The sequence below is a fragment of the Amblyomma mixtum genome, chromosome 9, assembly GCF_055824585.1.
Source record: "Amblyomma mixtum isolate Tamu chromosome 9, ASM5582458v1, whole genome shotgun sequence".
NCBI lineage: Eukaryota > Metazoa > Arthropoda > Arachnida > Ixodida > Ixodidae > Amblyomma > Amblyomma mixtum.
The window spans coordinates 77943596-77967658 of NC_143020.1; the positions used below are offsets into that span (position 1 = coordinate 77943596).

Here is a 24063-nt window from a genome sequence, read left to right on the forward strand (position 1 = left end):
TCTCGAAAACCATGTGCATTGTTTTAAGAAAGACCACGTCTGCAGCCTTTAAGAAAACGAGCTAATAATTAAATACGAGATCATTAGCTTCCCGCTTAGAGCGGGTAACCGCTGCAGCCAAGGCACAATACACACTTCGTCCGATACTTTAGGGGAGTCTTCTAACGTGTAGTAGATTTGTAATCAGGGCATAATTAATCATTATCATCAACACAACTGCAGACATTTGGCTACAAAGAAAAGATATAGAAATTTCACAGAAACTTCGTAGTGTAAGGAAAATTCGACCTGGTCAGGGGTTCGAACCCGAAACCGCATCATTTCCGGGCCAGTGGCTATACCAACAGAGCTATGACGTCTAGTAGATGATAGCACGAGGCTCAACTGATCAATAACACGAAATGGGAGCTGCGCTGGTTCAGCGTTATTACTCAAGCAAAGTGTCAACCTGTTTTTTTTTCAATGAAATTGCGTAATTTGCTCATTTTGGCTTAAATAGCAGTGCTTTCTTAGTTTTAGTTTTGTTTAGCACTTTTGTCATGGCAAATAAGCTGTTTTTGATGCGATTTGCGAAGTAGTAGATAATATTTCGCGAAATAGCGGGCTAGCACTACGTCCACCAGTTTTGCGGTGGCATATTTTTCCACCTGTAGTCGCATTATTTTTTTTCCCGCAATTTCAAGCATAATTTACACTTTAAAATAGAAATTATTTCATATCGTTGGGCTTTTTACATGATTGGTTGTGGCATTCAGATCTTGCTATTTTCGTCAGTTATGACACTTTGTCGGTAAATGTTCACGCCCCCGCAAAAAATCAGCCTGATATCTTGCGCTCAAAAGCAACAAATTTTCTTTCTTAGGATTTGAAATAGTACTTAGGCAGAAAATATTTTTTTCCGATGGAAACAAAAAATGCCGATAATGCCAATAAAATTAAAAAGGGTAAATAAGGCTCAACATGTACTTGTTGCTTTTACGTTTGCCTCTTACGTAAACACTGCATATGTGCGTCCTCACTAATCAACAGGTTTAAGGTGATCAGCTCAGTGTCATAAATATCATGTCCAAAAGACATTCGGATTGCAATGTGTTCTCCATAAAAATGTATCTTTGCTTGAAATGCGCCATTCCTGATACGAAAAAGGGTTTCAGCTGTTGTTTCCTCGATAACAGACGCCATTGTGTCAACCTCTCAACACAGTGCTAATCGAATTCCGCTCTAGTAGTATGACTAGAGACCCCAAATGTGTATTTTTCTTATTTTTAAAACTTTACACCATTTTTCATGCTAATGCTCGGATTCAAAAAAGGTTCTTCAGTTTATGGCACTTTTTTTTTTGGCGCAGCATTACAGAAATGGCACCAGCTCGGCGTTCAGAACACTAGTGCGCTTTTTTTACTGCCAGCTCTATTTCTTTCTTACCTGCGTATATAGAATACCAGGTCAGCAGTCATTGATCGCAGAGGCTGAACATTAAGTCGAGAAAATTTTTAGCTAATAACTTGATTGCGTTTCATTTGAACGGCATTCTGAATTCAGTTAAGGACGCAAGTTCATTAAAATTTTTTCATAATCATTTTCTTTAGGCCGATGAGCTTTGAAGTCCGCGAACGTATAATATCCAGCTTCAAAATGAATACTTACTCAGAGGCGATTGAATCTTTCCATCGTTCTGCACAGTTAAATTCTCAATGAAAATAACAGATTATGAGCCCCCTATAAGGCTAGATAGCCTTGTGTAAGGGGCTTTTTAACTGTTTAGAATATTCGCCATTGAAAAGCGATAGTTATTAGTGAAATGTGAAATATATGCTCTCAAAGTGAGAAATCAAGTGAATTGCAGTAGCACACGGCCAGTAACAGCGGTCGTGTAAATTATAGATTCTAAGTCACCCTTCCCCCGAAAAAAAAAACAAACACGACAAATACGTCTAAAAACACTACCTTGAATAGGCTAACGTCGAATCTAACCACTGCCAGAGGCTTGTCAACCAGGTGCTCCTAGACAGTTGCAGTTTGGGAACCTTGCCCCAAGCCGAAAGTTCCTATGCAAATCTCCTGACTGCCTGACCCTTCTGTTCGGTTAGATTTGTCAGAAGCACAAACAAAGAGGAGGCTGAGAAGGCAGAAAATATATGAACTGCTTGATTGAAAGCGTACACACCTGACAGTAGCAGTAAAAAACCACAAACCTGTGCGACATAATGAAATGTTCAGAAGCTAGTTACAAGCTTCAGCGAAATAGGGCTCACATGGTTAAAGCAATGAAGTTTGGCGCTATATTTAAGTTTTAGAAACTTAGAACGAGGCCAGAATCCAGGACGTTGGACTTTCATAATGAAGGACAGCTGAAGAAGATATTTTGAGTTTCTAAGATACTTTAATTTGTGTTTCAACGGCGGTGCTGTCAAAAAAGCAAAGTGGCTGCGACGTTAAGCACAAGAACCCCTAGCACAAGGTTGTCGTTGTTTCTTTGACTCCTCTCACATGTGGCAAAGTCTACATATGGCAGACAGGGCGCTGTATCAATATTCGCACGCGCGAACATAAGCGGTCTATTGAAAACAAGGAGCAGCGTCACCTAGCAATCCATTGCCTTGATCTTAAGTGCATGCCTTTACGCGAACGAGTTAAGATTCTGCGCAAGAAAAAGAATGAGAAAGCAAGGGAACTAGCAGAGGCATTTTTCATCAGCCAGAAAGGAAGAGAATGCTTAAGTGATGCATCAGTCAGGCTATATAAGATATAGGCACACTTCCTTTAAAGGCTGATGATGTAAATCTATTTTTAACGGTGTGCTTGGGATACACCTCTGCGCCTGAGCTGACATGAATATAGTGAAATGTCTGTTCCTTGAATAAAACAGTTGTTAGTTTGCGCTTTTCTCGTCTTCTTTCACGTGATTTCCGCTTTTGCCCAACCCATCTTTACGCTGTTTTTCTGGTACGCTGCTGTCTATATGATATCAAAGCAATTTAGCGGCCCATTTTCATGCTACCATGACGTGCCCTTCATTCAGATGGAACCGTCCTAACAAAGTCGCAAAGCCGTATTTTTTATTTGTTTTATCGGTGCTTAGAAGTTAATTGTCCGCAGCAGTTGACTAGCACTGCTTTCAAAACACCATGCCGGGTTTAAATTTCCGCGTTGTTTATGTAATAACTGTATATCGAACCTCACGAAGCTTCACCTAATGTTAGCCTCAGCCACCCTCACAACTGCTCTGGAGGCGGAGTAATTTTGGAGCCTATCCAAACGTTGAGTGATTATGTCTCCGGCGGGGCGGCCAAGTCTTTTGCAAGACACCAAACTGGTGTCTTGCAACGTAACAGTGCTCATGCTATTCATGGCATTTAATACCTGACATCTGGCATTAAGTCAGCTTCGTTACTAACTTACCGGAAAAACTATCCTGAAAGGCATTGTTTGAAAACGTTATCATTGGTCAGCTATTTGTTAACATATCACGCCAAGGCCCTAAAAGCTAAGTGTTCTTGAAGGCACAGGCAGCACATACACGAGTTTACGAGTTAAGCTGCTGATACGGCTGCAATTAGCTCCTTATTTAAGCAACAATTTGATAGAGGAAATGCACTGTGCTTCTTGCCATGCTCATCAAGATTGCCGTGACGTGTTAAAGTGCGCGAAAATTTTTAATTTTATAAATTTATCTGTCAGACACCAGCGACAAAGGAACTTATTCCGAAGCTTGACCAAGCACAAACCCCACCATCGGCATCGCATGACGAAGCTCAGAAGTTCAGGAACTGGTCACCGTCAAAGCCATCGGCATTTCAAGGCGAAACGCAGGTGAGGAAGCACTCAAACTATCTGGCATATTGCCCTTCGCATTTTGCGCGCTCTCTTGTGGCATTTCTTTACTTCTTCAGGAAGTACGAGTGGTCTGATTTAGGACCTTAGCTTTCAGTCCTTATAGCATGTATTGCTGATTCTCAGGACCGGTGTACTAGGGTTGCAAATCACATGTGCAGCTCATGCGATTCATGGCATTTGATCCTTGAGATCTGCCATTCACTCAGCTTCTTTCCTCGCTTACGGAAAACTATCTTGAAAGGGAATGTGTAACAATGTTATCATTGAACAGCTATTTATGAAGGTATCACACCACGGCCCTAAAAGCTAATTGTGCCTGAAGACACAGTCAGCACTTACACGAGTGAGCTGAGCTGCCTAGAGGGCCTCAATTAACTTCTTATGTAAGCAACCATTTGATAGAGAAAATGCACTGTGCTTCTTTCCGTGCTCATCAAGCTTGCTTTGACGTTTTAATGTGCGTGAAATTGCTAATTTTATCAATTTATTCGTCAGACACCAGCGACAAAGGAACTTATTCCGAAGCTTGACCAAGCACAAGCCCCACCGTCGGCATGGCATGGTGAAGCTCAGAAGTTCACAAACTGGTCACCGTCAAAGACATCACCATTTCAAGGCGAATCGCAGGTGAGGAAATACTCAAACTACCTGGCATAGTGTACTTCGGCTTTTTCACGCTCACTTGTGGCATTTATTTACTTGTTTACGAAGACGAGTGGTCTGATTTGGGACCTTGGCTTTCGGTCCTTGTAGCATATATTGCTGATTATCAGGACTGGAGTACTAGGATTGAAAATCACACGTGCAGCTCATGCGATTCGTGGCATTTTACCCCTGAGATCTGGCATTAGACACTTTTAGCATACTGTGCACCATGTTACCATTACCGTTACCGGAGTACCGGGTGCCCGCCCACCACCGCTGAGTCCGCGTTGATTGGTCACGATGCTGCACGCGCGCGCGAAGCTCCCGGGTAAATGACGCCTTTTGCGCCGTCAAGACGATTTGCGCATGCGTACTGGCTGCGCGCGGGCTCCCGGCACTCCGGTACACGGTATGCTAAAGGTTCTATTAAGTCAACTTCACTACTAACGTACTGGAAAAACTATCTTGCAGGCAATGTTTGAAAACGTTATCACTGGTAAGCTATTTATCAACGTATCACACTCAGGGCGCTGAAAGCTATATGTGCCTGAAGGCACGGTCAGCGCATATATGAGTTTTAGAGTTGGGCTTGTTAGAGGGTTGCCAGTTGATTCTTATTTAAAGAACCATTTGATAGAGAAAACGAGCTACGCCTATTGTCCTGTCCATCACGTCTCTAGGTATAACGTTGTGCGGCTGCGTAACGTGGGGGAAATTCGCGAGGATTTTGCGTAGTGAAGTGGTGCCGAGAGCTAGAATTCTTGACGCCGAGTAGGTGGACTGCACGCAGTGGACGGAGATGTGCGTGCGGACATCTATAAAGGCGATGAGCATGCATATCGACCGCAGTGTTGAGAAAACTAAGGAAACCAGCCGCCAGAACAGCTTGCGAGATCTCAGAGGTGAGCCGTGCAGCGCAATCCAATATGAAGCTTAAGAGGCCGAGGGCCGTTCGTGGTGTAATGGTGGAGTTTATCGCTGGAGCGGGGAGGTTTGTTTGCTGCGACGGTGGTCTGCAGAAGAGGTCGGTATGAAGCAGTCGTGTGCTTCCCGTGTCGGCAAGAAACTAGCGCCATTGAATTTGTCAGAAACGTACAAAAGGCGGCGTGTCCTTTCACGAATACCACTCTCCGCCGACAGTGGCCGGTGACAGCGTTTCCCGGCCAGGAGCACGGGCTGGTTCGTTTGTCGGCAGCGCTGCCGAAGGTACGGTGGTACCAGCATACAGCCGAGGGCGAGGTGTCCTGGCGCGCGTGGGATGGTTTGGAGCTCAGGGGAGCACGAAGGTGCCTGGCAGCGAGGGCGGAACCGTAACATCCACAGAGGAGGGCGTGACTAGGACGCGAGGGCTTCCAGCCACGTGTTAAGAGCATCCACACGGCCCTCGAGGCTCGCAAGCTGGGAGACTCCGGTAGTGGCTTGAGACGGAGCGGTAGTGACACTAAGGCTGGAGGGCGCGCGTAGTAGTTCGCAGCTCGGTTAGCGAGTTCGGCGAACTTGTGCAGTGTCACATCACCCGTGGCTGCAATTACGAGAACCATGTTCCTCGGGTGGCACTGGAGAAACAATTCACGCAGCAGTTAGTATACTGCTGGGCTTTGGGGGCTCCAAGCTGCTGACGCATCCGCAGAGTGGGCGGCTGTCATCGAGCTCTATAGCAGTGAGGAGCTGCTAGAATCTGCTGCGCTGGTACTCTAGTTTGCGGGCAGTGATAGTCGGGTCGAAGTGATGAGCCGGGTCCAGCTAGGTGATGATATCCGCTAATTCCTCGGCAACGTCAGGAGGCAGATAGAACCTGAGATGGAGGATCTTGGTCTCATGGCTGGTAATGTGCCCACGACGGAAGTCCGACTTGACCTGCAGGAGCCAAGCGCTGAGGCTGTTTGGCCAGAATGGCAGCAGGTAGATATGCTGGCGCGCTTCTAACGAAGCGCTGCTAGACTGAGCCTGCTGGTGTTCGTCGCCACCCGTAGAAAGGGAGGAAGAGCCGGTGGTATCGATGGCGGAGGGTTGGAGTTGCATGTTTGATGCCGGGATGCTAAACCTGTCGGAGCCAAGGTGATGAAAAACCAACCCCGACAGCATTGACTTTAGAACTAACACATTTATTTTTACTCTGCACGCGCTGCGAGGTCTATTGCAAACGTTTTCACTGAAGGGCGCCAAACGCTGCGTGAGTCGCAGCCATCAGGTAAGGCGCGACCGGAGCGGCGCCACCTCTTTGTAGGAGCTGGTGAGCGCAACTGTAAGCCGCGAGCTTGATATACTTTTGCCTATGTCCATGCGAAAAAAACGAAGCTCAATTTTGCCATCAGGTTTTTGGGATATTTTGTCATGTGTCTTATGTCTCTTCTTTATTCACGCTTGTCAGTTACTAAATTTTGCATAGAATATAAAACATTCCGCACTGTTTCGATTGAACTAGAGGCAGTTTCAGAATTTGTAGCACATATAGTTATTCATGCGACAGCATTAAAATTATCGTTGGTTGCTTCTTTTGTGGTAGATACCACCTGAAGCCTCCTCTGCGGTACCTGCAATCCCTAATCATGCGTCAACCTCAGCACAGGAAGGCCCTTCGCTACACCCACCGCGAGAATCGAACTTGGCTTGGGGGCAAAATGACGAAAACCAGGTGAGCACTACCAGGGCAAATTAAACTGTACTCTGTGGAGTAAATACAGTTTGTACCACTCATGATTAGGTTTAACTCAAGTGTCTGGCTTATATCTAGAGCTCTGCTAGTGGTCTCGTTTCAGTCTGTCGCGGGCATGTTAGTAGAAAACAGTCATAGCTCTCCTGGAGCGATGATGCAGCGGTTAAGTGATGCGCCACTGCCCTTCGATGGCAGATTCTCCCATCACTGGGCCTTGTGAGGCCCAGGTAGCTCTACCCGAACAACCAAACATAATACAACTTCCACCGGCCACGGTGGGGAATCGGCTCACTATCTGGTGGGCAGGTTGTGACGACGCCGTAAGGTCACGTGACCTATGTGGCCCACCTGCCTCCTAGGCTGCTTTGATGTGAGCGCCTGACTACTGCCGTGACTTTTCAGTCACAGCGGCAACGCTGAGAACGCCGACACCCAATTTTCGGTCAACAGGACTTTTGACGCTGTCGCATTAAACTTCTAAATTGTCGTGCTTAGCGTCCTGAAGCGACGAATGAGCTTTAAGGGACGGAGTTGTGGACAGATCCGGATTAATTTTGATCACCTGGGGTTCTTTAACTTGTGCTGATATTGGACAACACACCAGAGCATTTAACGTTGCCCCTCTTTGGAGACACGACAGCCGCGGCCTGTATTGATCCTTGGTCCTCCGGTTCTGTATCCGAGCGCCCTCACCACTGAGCCACCACAGTGGGTACAGTTGGGTACGACTTTGAGAGGCCTTTATGTTGGTAACAGGCGAGCGGTAAAAGTTGTGCATTCTGAGCTCTGCTCCCATTGACCATTGGGCACAATGTATGTTATTCTTGTAGATTTCAGAAGAGAATCAGCATCCATGTTCAGAAGATGCTATGCATGTTTACCCTATTCACTGTCCGAGAACTGACGTGCATTTCATTATGATGCTCGCTTCAGAATTGAAGTGCTCTCCCACATTTATAGTACTATGTACGCATTTACTTACTTTCAGATAAACCCTGATTCCTCACGACACGACAGTGTGATGTCCGACTTTGAAGTAATTAGTGCATCAGAGGCAACAGACGATGGGCGTCCACATGAACAGGTAAATTAGGACGTTATCATCTTAATGTGAGCATGAAGTAAGTTACAGCTTGCTAGCAACAGCTAGCGAGCTGCTAGCAGGGAGATTTAAAAACTAATTCCGACGTTTTTCCGACAATATCTCGGCTCAAGCCGGAATGTGCTATGCAACCCTCCTGACTGCATGACCGTTCTACCGTTCTTTCTGATTCGAGGTGTATGAAGCACAAACCGATGGGAGCATCCAAACCTTAGTTGAATTTTATTTGTATTAAGAAAATGCAATAACTGCTCCACTGAAAGCGTGCACACCTGACACCAAGAGTAAAAAATTTACATACCTGTGTGACAGGATATAATGATGGGAACTTGGTCGCAAGCAAGAGGGAACCGAGCAACAAATTCTGCGAAATACGGTTCACATGGATTAGTTAACTTAGGACGAGGCCAGCATCATTGATGTTCAAATTTCATGATGAAATACAGCTGAAGAAGCTATTTAGTGTGTCTAACACACAGTAATCCCGCTTTCCAAGGCCTGCTGTTTGTTTGTTACGCCACTGTGTTTACGATATTTAAGCAATTTAGCAGTAGATTTTCATGCAAGCGTGACATGCGTGCAATCTAGCGAAACCGTTCTAACAAAGTCATATAGCCTAATTGTCGATTTGTTTTATCAGTGCTTAAAAGTTATTTATTCAGAGAATCCGCCTACCACTGTTGACAAAACACCATTACGGGCTTAAGTTTGAATGTCATTAATGTCAACACTTTATTGGCAACTTCATGAAACTTCATCTAATCTCCGCCTTAGTCGTCCTCACAACTCATCAGGAGACGCAGAAATTTGAAGCTTAGCAAAATGTCGGGTGATTAAGTTCTCTGTGGGGCGGCCACGTCTTTTTGGAGCCTCTAACCACGCTCGCTTTGACATATTAATATAAGCGAGTTAGTTAATTTTATAAATTTATCTGCCAGGCACCAACTACAACGGAACATATTCCAAAGCTGGACCCAGCACAGACCCCACCATCGGCATCGCATGAAGAAGCTCAGAAGTTCACCAACTGGCCACTGTCAAAGCCGTCATTGTTTCAAAGCAAAACGCAGGTGAGGAAGCATTCAAACTTTCTGGCATACTGTACTTTGCATTTTCCAGGATCTCTTATGGAATTCCTTCACTTGTTTAGGAAGCGCAAGTAATCTGATCGGGGGCCTGAGCTCTCAGTCTTCATAGCAGGCTTTGCAGATTTTCAGGACTGCAGCACACAAATTGAGAAGCGTGCGTGCAGCTCATGTGACTCATGGCATTTGCTCTCAAATGTGTGCAATTAAATCAGCCTCGTTACTAAACTTACAGGAAAAACTATCTTGAAAGACAGTGCTTGAAAATGCTATCTTTGGCCAGCTACATATTAAAGTATCATACTGGGCCACTGAAAGCCAAGTATGACTGAACGCACAGCCAGCGCCTATATCAGTTTAAAAACTGATCTGCTGCGAGGGCTGCGAGTTAGCTTCTTACTTACACAACCATAGATAGAGTAAACGCATTGCGCCTCTTACCATGTCCATCAACAAGAGGTTGTGCGGCAGCGTAGTGTGCGGAAAATTGGCGAAGGCTTTTTCGTAGGGTGAAGCGTAGGCGAGATCTCGAAGCCTCGACGGCGAGGCTATGAATTGCAAGCCGGGTACGGGCAGGTGTGCGTGGAAAGCTATGAGGGGATGAGCATGCATATCGACTGCAGGGCTGAAGAAACTGCGGAAGTACGCCGTCCGAACAGCTTGCGAGGTATCAAAGATGCTGTAAATGAAGTGAAACGTACGGCGCAATCCAATAATAAGGTTAAGAGACCGAGAGTCGTACCTGCGATGTGGGGAGTTCTTTGTCGCTAGAGTGGGAGGTCTGTTCGCTGCGACGGCGGTCTGCAGAAGAGACCGGTATGAAGTTGACTTCTGCTTCCCCTGTCAACAAGAAACGAGCGCCTGTGATTTTGTCAGCAACGTAGAAAACGCGGCGTGTCCTTCCACAATTACCACTCTCCGCCGTCAGTGGCCGGTGGCAGCGTTTCCGGACCAGGACCATGGGCTGGTGCATTTGTCGGCAGTGCTGCCGAAGGTACAGTGGTACCAGTATACAGCCGAAGGCGAGGTGTCCTGGCGCGCGTCGAATGGTTGGCGCTTCGGGGAACACGAAAGTGCCCGGGAGCGACAGCGGAACCGGAGTATCCACAGCGGGTGTGACAGGGACACGAGGACATCCAGCCGTGTGTTAAGAGGGTCCTCACGGCCTTGTACGCTCGCAAGCTGGGAGACTCCGGTAGTAGCTTGAAACGGAGTGGAAACGACACTAAGGGCTCTAGGCTGGGGGGCGCGGGAGTAGTCCGGAGCTCGGTCAGCGATTTCGGGAGCTTGTCCAGTGACACATCACGCGTGGCCGCGAGGACGAGAACAATGTTCCGTGAGAGGCGCTGGAGAAACAACTCAAGCAGCAGGTAGTACTGCTGTGCGGCGGGGGCTCTAATCTGCTGACGCATCCGTCGGAGGAGCTCAGAAGGGTGACTGTCATCAGTCCCTATAGCAGTGAAGAGCTGCTGGAAGCTCCTGAGTTGGTTATCTAGTTTGAGGGCAGTGATAGCCGCCTTCAAGGTGCGCGAACTTTTGCGCCGGCGTGCAGCTAGGTAATGATATCCGCTAATTCCTCGGCAACGACCGGAGGCAGAGAAAACCCGATATTGAGGAACATGGTCTTCTGGCAGGTGACGTGCCGAAGACAGAAGCCCACCTGACCTGCAGAAGCCAAGCGCTGGGGGCTGTTAGGCCAAAATGGCAGCAAGTAGACATGTACAAGCAGGCTTCCAACGAAGCGCCGCTAGTCTGAGCCTCCTGGTGCTCGTCGTCACCGGTATAAAGGGAGGAAGAGCCGGCGGTGTCGATGGCGGAGGGTTAGAATTGCTTGTTTGATGCCGAGATACCAAACCTGCCTGAGCCAAGGCGAGGAAGAACCAGCCACGACTGGTTTGGGTTCAGAACGGTTCTTTTTTTTCGGTGCACTAGGTGCGAGGTCTATTGCAAACTTCTTTATCCCCTCATTCCCTTCCCCAGTGCAGGGTAGCCAACCGGAAACTTTTCTGGTTAACATCCCTGCCTTTCCCCCTCTCTTTATCTCTCTCTCTCTTTAATGAAGGGCGCAGAACGCGGCGTGAGTTGCAGGCAGTGGCCAGGGCGCGAACGGAGTGCTCCATGTCTTTGTAGTAGCCGGTGTACGCAATTGTGTACCGAGAGGATTCTATATTTTTGCGTGTTCATGCGAAAAAACTAAGGTAATTCTTGCATTTAGGTTTTTTAGACATTTTGCCATGGGTCATATTTCCCTTCTTTTTTTTCACGCTTGTAGATAACTCCTTTTTGCATAAAATGTAAGGCTTTTTTTGCATTTCTTCAGTCGCACTAAAGGCCCAGTTGAAGAATACGTAGCACGTAGTTACTTATGCAAAAACATTAAAAGTATCGTTTGTTGCTTCTTTGGTTTTAGATATCTCCTGAAGCCTCCTCTGCGGTACCTGTAATCCCTCATCATACGTCAGCCTCAGAACAGGAAGGCCCTTCAGTAAACCCCCCACGAGAATCCGACATGGCTTGGAGGCAAAATGACGATGACCAGGTGAGAACAACCAGGGGAAATTAAATTGTAATTTCTGGAGCAAATAGGGTTTGTACCACACAAGCATGGGGTTTAGCCGAACTGCCTGGCTTATTATCAAGACCTATGCTGGTGGCTCGTTTCAGTCTATCACGCGCATGTTGGGCGATAAGGCCGAACGGAGTAGGAAAAGCACACAGGTATGCATCTCTGCTGGTGTTACAACTTCATTTCTCGCCGCTATATTGCACTTTCCCTACCAGGTGCATGATTATATCAGCACAGTGGTGGTAGCGAATAGTTGCGCTCTTAGTTCAACTACGTTTTTTTCGGAAATTTTAATCGAAAACCTCACAGCAAGCTTATGACTGTGGAACATGAGATTGAGTGTCAGCTGTCAAGCTATTTTCATTTCGTGAAATTTTTGAGTAAAAAATGTGATGGCGACATTCATATATGCATAGTTATAATGGACTCTCTTTAAAATTGAAGCATGTTGACCGACTTTGTTTTTCGTTCCACATAAAGAGCATGAAACCATGGCGCTAAAAGAAAGGGCTACCGTGTGAACAACACTCTAGGTTCGCGTCTCTGCTCTCATGCCATACTCTCCCCTCCTCGTTCCTCAGTAACTATTCACCGAATGGTTACCATAGACGCGACCCACCGCTTGTGCATTCTTACGCTCTCACAACAGGCTCCTCTTGCCAAGGGAACTTCCCTCTTCCTTATATCCCATGGATACCACCGTGTGGTAATGCCGAGTGCCACGACGAAGATAACCCCAGCGGATGGGCATCTGTTAGCTGCCGCTATATAATGTGTTCAAAAGAGTTCGAATGACAGTCAATTCAGGCAGGGTTTTTTTTAGACACCGCGCAGACAAAAAGAGGAATGGAAAACAGTAAAGTATTTCCATATTTCCAGTAAAGCCCTCCATGCTGAGTGGCGGACCTTCAGTTGTGCACCTTCGGCGAGCATATTTCCTTCGTTAGAAGCACGTTTGGGAGAGCTGGAATATGGCTGCGCATGAGCGCAGTTACATAATTTCTTTTTTCATATTCCCCGGGTTTTCATAAAAATGAAGGAAAAAAGGTCCACGTAGGAGTTGCGTTGCAACACTAGAAAATGGAACTGTTATGTTATAACCCTTTCTGCAGCTTAACGAAACGCACCCGACCCTGAAGTGAACGTTTTCTATTTTGCATAAATAATGTCACCTAAATAACTAGCGGCAATTTGAAAATGCTATGCGGAGCGGCACTTGACGGGAAAGAATATGTTGTTGGTTTCACCCTACACTCGTACGTAACTTTTTTGAAATCTTTGGTTCACGTTACGTGAAATACACTGTGTTTTGTCATCTCAAAAGATAGAACATGGTTTATGGTTTATGGTTTATGGTGTTTAACGTCCCAAAGCGACTAACGCTATGAGAGACGCCGTAGTGAAGGGCTCCGGAAATTTCGACCACCTGGGGTTCTTTAACGTGCACTGACATCGCACAGTACACGGGCCTCTAGAATTTCTCCTCCAAAGAAATTCCAGCCGCCGCGGCCGGGATCGAACCCGCGTCTTTTGGGTCAGCAGCCGAGCACCATAACCACTGAGCCACCGCGGCGGCAAAAGATAGAACAGGAATAACTATGGAGAATTTTTCTTAACCTTTATACATACAAGTGTTCATATGTTGTTATGTTCGTTCAATGCACGTGTCGGAAGTCCGTTCAGTTCCATTCTTGTCATTGGTTTTTACTGACATGTTAACCAAAATATGCGCAGTCTGTTTTCAGGACTGTTTTCTTACATCTACTGTTAGAGATTAGCTCGCGACGGAAATGACGGTATTTTGCGTTTCTTTGCCAAATGTGTGCATACTTTTCCTTGTGGCCTCTTTTATGGTGTCTCGGCTCCCGTTGCACGTATTTTTGTTTCCAATATCGCCTGTTTTTGCAAGTTTTTAGATTTCTAGCACTCAACACCGCATTCATTCTGATCTTCCTGGCAATTGGCCGATTTCCATCTGGTCATACCCAAGAATATGGTGGCTACGCAGTTTGAAAGTTGCATTGATTTAGTGTTCCAGTGGAATGCAAAACAATGGCCATACAGTGATAGCCCACAAAAAACGCATTCGACCTAACTACACAAATTCTTCCAATTCTTCACAATACACAATTCTTCCCCCCCATTTTCTTCCCTCAGATGTGAGGGCCGTATTTCCTTGAAAGAGGGACGCCGCAGCCGACATCTTTTGCCGAAATGCGCCTTCGAGCACGAGCACAGTATAGCCTTTGCTTTGCTCACAAAACATTAAAAAAATTGGGGGGGGGGGGGGGGGAGACCAAAGCTTCACTTTAAGGTTCTGCCGCGAAAGCGGAACTGGCTAATTCCCCTATTTGCAGAAGTGCACTCTCTACTTTACATTAATAGATACGTAGGAGTCCTCATACCCCACTGCCGCAGTGGTGCAGTGATGAAGCGGCTAAGAGATGATCCATTGCTCTATGATGGCAGGTGCTCCCAACAGAGGACCTTGTCTGGTCCAGGTTGCTCTTCTTAAAGGATTTAACTGCCACCTGTGGGCAGTTTTCTATGGGGTAGACAGGTTGTGATGACAGATCAAGGTTACGTGATCGAGGTGGCCCCCCTTCCTCCTAGGTTTTTCTCTAGTAACCACCCGCCGCCTGCCATAATATTTCTCTCACAAAAGCGACGCCGCCAACGGCGACGCTGGATTTTTTTTCTTGAATGGAAACTATGGTGCTATCGCGATGAACTTGTGAATTGTGGCGGTTAACGTCCCGCGCCGATACATGGGCTGTGTGGGGGGCCGTTGTGAAGAGCTCAGGATTGATTTTGATCACCTGGGGTTCTTAGATCACACGACGGCCGCGGCTTGTACTGAACATGGGTCATTGGGCTGTGTAGAAGAGCGCCCTAAGCACTCAGCCATCGCGGTGGTTACAGTTTCATGACACTTTGAGGAGTAATACTCAAACGACAGCGGTTGTGCCTACTGAACACTACTGCTAACTATCGTGCGGAACACCTTATTTTATCACGGGAGGTGTCGGAAGTGTTTTAGCATGCATGCATGGAAGAAGCTGTGCATACTTACACTATTCGCTTCCTGACAACTGCCATGCATTTAATTTTGATACTTGCTTCATATTTCAAGGAACCCGTCAAATTTATTCCGCTATGTACACATTCATTTACTTTTAGGCGAACTCTGGAACCTCAGAAGACGACAGTGCAATCTCCGACTTCGAAATCATTAGCGACTCAGAGGCAGGAGACGACAGACATCCTCCTCAAGAGGTAAGTTAGAAACAAAATATTAAAGGATACAGAGCCTTTTTCATTCAGCTGCGTCAGTTTTGTGAGGGGTTGATAACGTCTTAATGTGAGCACTAAATAATTTATTAGCAACATTGAAGGGGAGGATGATTTACCGTAGTTATGCTAATTCGAATTAGATGCGCTACCACTTGTGTTTTCCCTTCGGTTTCGGCTAAAGGCTGGGATTTCAACGTCAGCAGACTTCCGACAACGATCGGCGAAATCGGTGAGTGGGGGCCTCAGTGTTAGCCCACTGCATCTGGAGGACATCTTTAAGCAACGCCGTAATGGCATGACGCGGTAGCGTAAATTGGTTAATATCCATACAAAAGAAATTGGCGATCCTCTGATTTGTATTCTATAACCCTGCGAGTCCTCATACCACTCCTGGTACAGTGATGCGCTACAACCGATGCGCGAATGCCCTGCGATAGCAGGTGCTGCCATCGGTGGGGCTTGTGAGGTCGACGTTGCGGTTCATGAGCGAGAAATCTCCAACAGATCTGTCACCTACCACCGCGGGCAGTTTCCTCACAATCCGATTGGCAGGTTGTAATGACGTCACAAAGGGACGTAGCCTTGGCAGCCCACAACTCCGCGGAAGCACAGGCGGACAGGACAAAATGGAAGCTCTAGTACTAACATATTAAACATTTTTCGTGTTCTGGCATGGTACCGTGGACTGACTGCCACTGGCACCAGTGGCGTAGCCAGAAATTTTGTTCGGGGGGGCTTATGTTGCAGCGCAGCCTTCTCATAGAACTTTTGGGGGGATCAAACGCAAGAATAATAACTGCATTGTCATTGATGACGACGTTGTGTATCAGATAAAGCTACTCACTGCCTTGAGAAGTGAAATATGTATTTTTTAAAATAAAAGATTGCATATTCGTATGTCTTAAAAATCGTGGCAGACTTAACTGATACCAAAACTTGCATGTTTTTGTGCATTTGCCAAGTAAAGAAAATATCACACCAAGTCTACAACTATATCAGTCCTTTAGGTTGCCTGCTATGGTGTCTACGATGAGTGTCTACTGTTATTGCAATTTTTCCACCAAAACTTCGGCTGGAACCGGCTCCATTGCCCTTACAACGTGTAAATCACTCAACACCTTATAGAAGGTTCGAGTAGCTTCTATTGGAATATCATGTGTGATTACACCAATTCGACCTACCCCTGAATCCCCCCACTAATCCCAAAAATTGATTGTAATGTAGCTTTTGGGGTGGGCCTACATCTAAAGTTTTCGGGGTCGTTTAGAATTTTGGTGGTGGGCCAAATTCAGAAATCTGGGGGTTCTCAGATTTTTCCAAGTTAGAGCTGTGCTGTGATTCGTCCAGTGGTGGTGACGTACTGTTGATGACGCCACAACCCTCTGAGTCGCATTCATAGATCATCATAAACCTTTGGAATGAGGAAGATATACTCTGCTTAATTTATTCTCTCCTTATTTTCTTCCTGCAGGCGGCAAGTGCCGACGATGGGGATATTAACTCCATAGTGGCAGGCATGGCACAGCTTAACATTTCTGGAGAGCATCCGGACAGTTCTACAGATGCTTAAGTAAGAATCCCCAAAGAAATCATAGGAGGCTTACAGCTGCGTAACGCGAGATAAAAAGATAGGTCTGCAGGTTTGGCGATATATTGAGCTAAACAATTTGAGATCTACATGCACATATATGTACGTAAAACGCAGCCTTTTCAGTTTTCACCACAGGTTCGTTCTTTCACTCTCTCCTCCCCATTCCACCACTCAAAGCGCGCAGCGGGAAAGCCGCTGAACCCCTGCTTGCTAGGCGCGTTTGGTAACAGCCCCTGACGACGTTGGGTCTCAAAATTCTCCGCTTTCGGCATGCTGTCCCTTTTTCCCTGCAAATAACCCTCAAGGTTTTTCCCGTGGGGTCAACCTTCCAGTTACGCATTCCTCCAATCTCTCCGTACGCTCCTTTTAGAGTAACCCTTCCACTCCTCCTTCCACACTGACCGTCCTGTATTTGTGCCTTCCTCCGCTAAAGCCATACCCTACTTCTTCCATGGCAATCGCCGTCCTTCTTTCTCGACCGTACCCAACATCCGGTAACACATTAGTCCCCTCTCGCCGTACCCTCCACGTACCACGGCAATCCCCTTCCAGCTCCTTCCATATCTGTCACTCCCAGAAGATGGTTCCTTTCACAACTACAGTACTGGTGTGCATTCTTTCGCTCTCGCCATAACCTCCTTCCACGCTAACCACCCTCCTTGGCAACACCCTTCGCGTTACGCATTCTTCCGCTCTTGCTTTTATTTTTCAATTAGAACACATTTAGGTTGTCCTCTAATAAAAAAGCCTGCTTCTCTGTCGCGAAATTTCCTGATTGGACGACATAGGTCACGTTATCTTGTGACGTCCTCCCAACCTGTCCCCTGTGGCAGCCGCCACCCTGCCCACCGCAATGCGTAGAAATTGCCCACCTTGGCGTGGCCAGTAAAATTTCTGATCAGTTGAAAGCACAACCTGGCCATCACGGCACGCAGAAACTTGCCCAGCGTGTTCTGATGTTCATGACTGCATGAAACGTGGAAATGAAATTGATTCATTAACTTCAAAGCAGTTGCTGTCTGCCCACTATGGCCTGAGGATGAGCCTTGTGGGAGGTCGGAAAGGAAAATTTGGGTCTGATCAGGCTAATCGTTTGGTTATTTTGAAAGAACCAACTGTTGAGGTAATGACCCATTTCTGCACCATTGCGGCACTGCGTGAGTAGCGGTATGAGTGCTCCCCGCTATCTATTGTTGCGATTGAGAGGGTCGCGACTTCGTCAACACCAATGGACTACGAGTCGACGAATCATACAGCACCGTCAAATTTTAGAATAAAAGGACCCCCAAAATGAGTAAATTTGCCCATCTCCAAAAATGTTGAAGGACTCCGAGAATTTCGAAGGCAGGCCGGCCCTACAAATTCGATGGGTTGAGTGAAGCGGATTAGTGGAATTGTGTTAAAATGAGGAAATATGATAATTCGATGGAGGCTGCTTGACAATTCTGGAAGGTAGTTACCGCTGCATGCTATATAGTGACACTGGAACTGGTTCCTACCGGCATTTTGGCAAGAATTTCGCAAGAAGGACATTTGAGACTCATTGTCGACACGGTAGGACCCAACCTAAATGCTATCGCATTTCTCCAAGAATATGATCAAAAAGACCTGCAAGGGTTTTTTTTTTTCCACAGGCACCACCATCTTTCCACGGTAACCACCCTTCACTTGCGCATTCCTACTCTCTCACCGTACTCTCCTAGTCCAGCTTTCAGTTTAACCAACCTCCTGTTCCAGATTCCTCCGCTATCGACATACGCTCCATCCAGGGTAACCTTCTGCAGCGCCCACGTTCGCCGCACCGTAATGGCGTAGGGTGCCTTGATAGAACGCGGCGCCCTATAAAGGTGCTTAGACCAGCGCTTCACTGCCGGCGCCTTGGTTCCGGCTTTGAAGAAAAGAAAAATAATGATCGAGGCGGCTTTGTGCGCAAGCGCGACTCATGCAGTTCATTTCCGAATGCCTGCTACTTCGGTTCTGTTTTCCTGGCGCTCCGCTGTGACCCCGTGATTCCCGACTTTAGTGACTACTGCCTAAGTGATGACCAACTCCAATAGCCTACCACCCTCAGAAGACCTTCCGCCTGACGCTGTTTCGCGTCCATGGCATCCAGCAACCATCCAGCAGCCATCCAGCAGCCATCGAGTTCCGCCTGCTAGCGTTCTGGCACAATAATCTGCGAGTATGGTTAAGCAAGGCGAATGCCATCTTCCACTCCACCTCGTCATTTCTGAAATGTCTCACTTCCATTAATTCATTTAGAACCGGTCTACTAAGATTGATCACGGTTTGGTGGACGTAAGCACTCGTGCCTTGGTCGATACTCTATATCAGTAAAACGGCGAGTTGAGCGAGTTGGTACGCATTGAGAAAAAAAGGACGGGACAAGCGCTGACTAGCAACTGAAGGTTTATTGCACGGAACACGAAAAAATATACTCTACAAACAACCAGGAGCACGCATGATCGACGCCAACAACACTGATTAGATGTTACAATCAGCCACGATCTCAAGAAACGATATCTCACAGTCATGAACAAGGACGGATGGAGTGCTTACGCATCTGTCGGGGTTTTTATGAATATGAAATGCTTGGCTAATTTCCCTAGTTAATCTATCTTTGGTATTGTATAAGACTTTTGTGTCGTTAAAAAGTGGAAAAAATTGTTGGGCAGCAGGCGCGGAGGTGTTACTATTACATTCTTTGTAGTGCAAGGCTAGGATCGAGGAAGGGGCCCCTTTCAAAGAGGTGTTTATTTATTTATTTATTTCATTACCCTCAGGGCAAGCGGGCATTACAGAGGGGAGTGGATTACACACGAAAGTGAAACAAAAAATACAGCTGTAAATACACTTAATAATTAGACATAAATGAAGCCCACAGAAAAAAAAACGAACCAACAGGTTACGTCAAAACAAGCAAAAAATTATCAGCGCCTATCGCAGAATGAAAAACAGGATGTTCACGCAGGCGGGAATTTAGGCATCTTCCCGTCTGGCCTATATAGTTCTTGCCGCACGTGAAGGGAACCCTGTACACCACACCCTTGGCACAAGGGACGAACTTTAAATCATGATTTACTTCACACTCTTTTTTGTTTTTATTTTTTGTCTTTTTTGTTTTTCTTTCCTGCTTTCCCTATTAACCCCGGCGCAAATTTTGCCCAGCTTATTAGGTGCTGAAAAAAGCACATCTACCCCATATGTGCGGCCTACCTGCTTTAAACGTTGCTAGTCAGCGCCTGTCCTGTCGTTTTCTTTTCTTGTGTCCCTGTTCCTGCGCTGGTTTTTTTTTTCTCAAAACTCTATATCAGTGCCTCAAGCAGAGCATTCTGGAATGCATCACTGCGTCCGAGCGCGCGCCCGTGATTAGCACATGCTCACCAATGAAGAGCTTGCCATACATCACCCTTCCAAACTCCTGATCAGCTTCTAGGCGACAGGAACGTCGGCATGGTGCGCTGGTGAAGGAGCTGCTCTAACAGCGCTTGCCGCAATACGTTCGCCTCATATTGATGCTGCAGGCGACATGAGCACCAACCACCTCCCCGAGCTAGCCGATAGCTATCGCGATGCTGCTTCCATCAGTCGCTACCTTCGCCTCGGCGCCTGTGCCATCCCACATATCCCGGTTACAAGCTTGAATCGACCAGCTTGCTGCTTCCATCGATGCCTTTTGCGCGTTCTCTCAAAGCCACCGCGGGCTCTGTCCCCGTCATAGCCGCCGTTGCTGCTTCCTGATTGCCACCCACACGTGCAGTCCTCCCAGCTCGCCTCTCTCTAGCGGCTCCGCACCTTCCGGCACCGCACCCGCAGGTGCACTTCAACATGCATCTGGTCGGGAAACGCGACGCGAGGTCCCTGACGGTGGCAAGTGACCTGCTTCGTTAAGCGAGCCACCTTTTCATGGTCATGCAATGGATTTCCGGCCTTGGCTTTCACGTCGACACGGGTGACGAGGTCAGGGTGCTGCCTTCCATGAAGGTTGACCGCAGTTACATGTCACCATGACCTAAGCTCCATGCGGCTAATTCAGCCACCATCACCACGTGTGGTCGTTCGCTACCAACTCTTTGTCTTGGATTGCAGGCCCTGGTTCCGGTCGATCATCCTGATCGCCGGCGTTCATCATTCTATCTTTAGCTGTGACTTCTTGACCCACTTAGACGTAGACGTCAGTATGGGACGACATCACCTCATCAACAGCATGACGCGCCTTACCACCACAGGCGTGTTGCCGGCCATCGCTTCCACTCTATAAACACTCTTACTCCGCCGTGCCCTTATGCCAAGGTCGTAGAGGACTCTCCAAAGGTCGCCAAGTTTTGAAACCTCAACCAGCCACCAAAGCACAGTGTGACCTACCGCACTGTCATGCGTGGCCCACTCGTTGCAGCTCGTCCCCGCCGCCTCTTCGGTGAGCGCCTCACGATTGCGAACTGCGAGTTCGATCACGTGCTTCTGTTTGGTATCATACGCCCTTCCTCGAGAACATGTGTCTCAGCTCTACATTTTCTGCCTGTTTCTACGGTATCCACCCTCCTATTCCGCATCCTCCACTCCCACCATGTACTCCTCCTTCCATGCGAACCAGCTCCTAAAGTAACCAACTTTCGGGTTACGCATTCCTCCGTTCTTCCACCTATTCATCCACCTATTGTAACCCTCCGCTACGGGAACCTGGTCCCAAAGTAACCTACTTCGGGTTACGTATTAACGCCACAACTGTAAAGGAAACGTTCTCCAGAAAATCCGGTGTCGGCGTTTTCGCCCTTGTGAGCGAAAAAATATCTGCGACATCATAGCTCAGCTAACCCAGCTTATCCAAGCGAAAGTCGAGCTTGAATAACCAGCATGAGGTCAAGCGGCGGCCTAATGCTGGAGTGCCGCGTGTTTGCCACAACGTTGTCAGCGCTAATAAATGGAGCCCGCATCTCTCTCTCACCACCGCCACGGACCGCACCACGCGATTGAGGCGTCCACTGCCCCAGAGAGCCCAAGGTATGCGCCCTTGCTATCCTCAAAATTATCAGAGTCTAGAACGATGTGAACGCCAACGCTAATGGGGAGAATAAACGCCGATGGCCTATAGCTTGTGTGCCACGTTACTGCCACAACTATGTCAACGCCAACGCATGCAGCGCACATCTGTCACTACCGCCACGTAGCTTAAAGTGCGACTCAAGTGTTCACTCTCCCAGGGAGCCAGTTATGCGCCTCCCCTTTGCTTTTGAAACTCCCGCCCTTCAAATGTTTCGGCTGCCCGTTTGGCACGTTTACGCTCCCTAATGATTGCTAAATTCCTCGCACAGTTGGTAGTGTGAACCGAATGATCAGGCTCGGCCCGACGTGTGCGAGCACCCGCTCTCAAGGGCGTCGGCTCCACCTTACATTCTTCACCCGTAGCGAGACATTGGACAGGCAGCGCGCAGCGGTATGCTGCAGCTGCTGTGACTCACGTGGTGCGTTACGTGCTTGCTTACGAAGCTCTGCTGCTGCTGTTGAGGTCATTCTTTCTGACACAGTGAAATCGGCGCCGCTAGGCTAGTAAAGCTTTCGCTTTAAAATTATGGCTTTGGCAGGGTGTTTGTTGCTCAGAGAATAACCTTGGAGGCAGGCAGGCAACCTCGGTCTCGTGACCTTGCAGCGTCATTAAAACCTGCCCACCGGATAGTTAGAAGACTGCCCACCGTGGAAGATGGCAGCTATATTAATGACTGCTCGCTAGGAAAGGTCAATTTGCGCCGCACAATGCCCACCACTGGAAGCATTCGCCGTTGCAGGGCAGTTGTGTATCGCTTAACCGCTGGACCACTGCGCCACTACGCCAGGAGGGGTATGAGGAGTCTCAGATATCTATGAATGTAAAGTATAGAGAATGAAATTCTGACATACGGCATATATGAAAATTATCCCATTAGGCTATCACGCCATACTCTTAATTCTGAGCTTAAGTCTACCCTCCCACTTTTTCTTCGCTCTCGCCATAGTCTCCACCCTCGCAAACATTACTCCGCCTTCTTCCACGGTAACCACTATCCCATTGCGTATTCCTCGGCTTTCAGCATAGCCTTCTTCTTCCACGGGAACTGCTGCGTAGTTATCGACGTACCGGTTACGCACACCTCCGCTCTCGCTACAGCCTCCACCCACGGTGACTGTCCTGCACCTGTTTCCGCGGTAATCGCGCATTCACCCGCTCTCGCATTACGATCATCCTACTAGGCGAATTTAACATCCCTGCCATTCCCCCCCCTCTCTCTTTCTCTCTCTCTCTACTAGGCAAACCGGATCCGAAAGTAACACCTTCGATTTGCGCATTCCTCTGCTCACGTCATACTCTCTATTCACGGTAGCCCTTCCTACTCTTACTGACACGATAGGCACCCTGTAGATATGCACTGCTGCGCTTATCCCATGGTAGCAACTGTACGCTGACGCAGTCGTCCACAATCCGTGCTTTCTTTGCACCGTAATCTTCTCCTCAGGCTTTGAAGGCAGCCATCCTCCAGTCACGCATTCCTCTCGTCTTCCCATACCCTCCATTACCAACGTTTTCACCCTTCTTCTTCCATGGTATCCACCTCCCCCTCCTGTTCTTACTGTAGAATCTGCCCTGAATATGCGCATTCATTCACTTTTGCAGTAGCCTCCTCATTCATGGGAACCACCCTCTGTGGCAACCTCTTCCAGCTGACTCATTGCTCCGCACTTCTTTTACCCTCCTACCACAATAGCACCCCTCTTCCACGGTTGGTGCATGCCACTCGCACATTGTTCCGTTTTCGTCGTATCTGCCACCTCTCGTGTCATACTCATCATGTTCCACGGCACCTCTCCTGTATCCACGGTAACCATACACTGGTTGCGGGTTCCTTCGGCGTCGCCAAACCGTCCTCCTTCCGCACTCCACCATACCGTCGTCCTTCTGTTCATGAGTTCCGCAATCAGCGCAATCAGCAACTATCTGATTGCGCTTTCTTTCACCCTTGCCACAATCTCTCTACGGTGACTTGTCTCTTCAGACAGTAACCAGCTTCAGGTTGCGTATTCCTCCTTTCTTGCTATACCCTCCTCCTTCCACAAGAACCATCGTTCGTACCAATGACCTTCCGGTTACACATTCCTCCCCTCTGCAGTACTCTCCTCCAGAGTAACTCTCCTTCTTCACAATAACCAACGGAGAGTTGCGCATTACTTCTTTCTCGCAGTACTCCCTTTCTTCCACAGAAATTGCACCCCATCGCAACACTTTTCGGTTTCAGATTCTTCTTCATCTGCCGTAGT

The 24063-nt window shown here is 47.6% G+C and overlaps 1 protein-coding gene across 4 annotated transcripts in view; it reads left to right on the top strand.

The window, feature by feature from the left end:
- LOC149329805 (uncharacterized) overlaps positions 1-24063 on the top strand; it is a 105426-nt gene that overhangs the window by 20155 nt on the left and 61208 nt on the right. For all 4 annotated transcript variants that reach the window (XM_089560473.1, XM_089560471.1, XM_089560472.1 and 1 more), the window contains 7 exons: positions 3682-3813; positions 4333-4464; positions 6989-7117; positions 8127-8222; positions 9179-9310; positions 11736-11864; positions 15072-15167. In XM_089560473.1, the coding sequence (XP_089416599.1) occupies positions 3682-3813; positions 4333-4464; positions 6989-7117; positions 8127-8222; positions 9179-9310; positions 11736-11864; positions 15072-15167 (846 nt within the window). The remainder of the gene's footprint in view (positions 1-3681; positions 3814-4332; positions 4465-6988; positions 7118-8126; positions 8223-9178; positions 9311-11735; positions 11865-15071; positions 15168-24063) is intronic.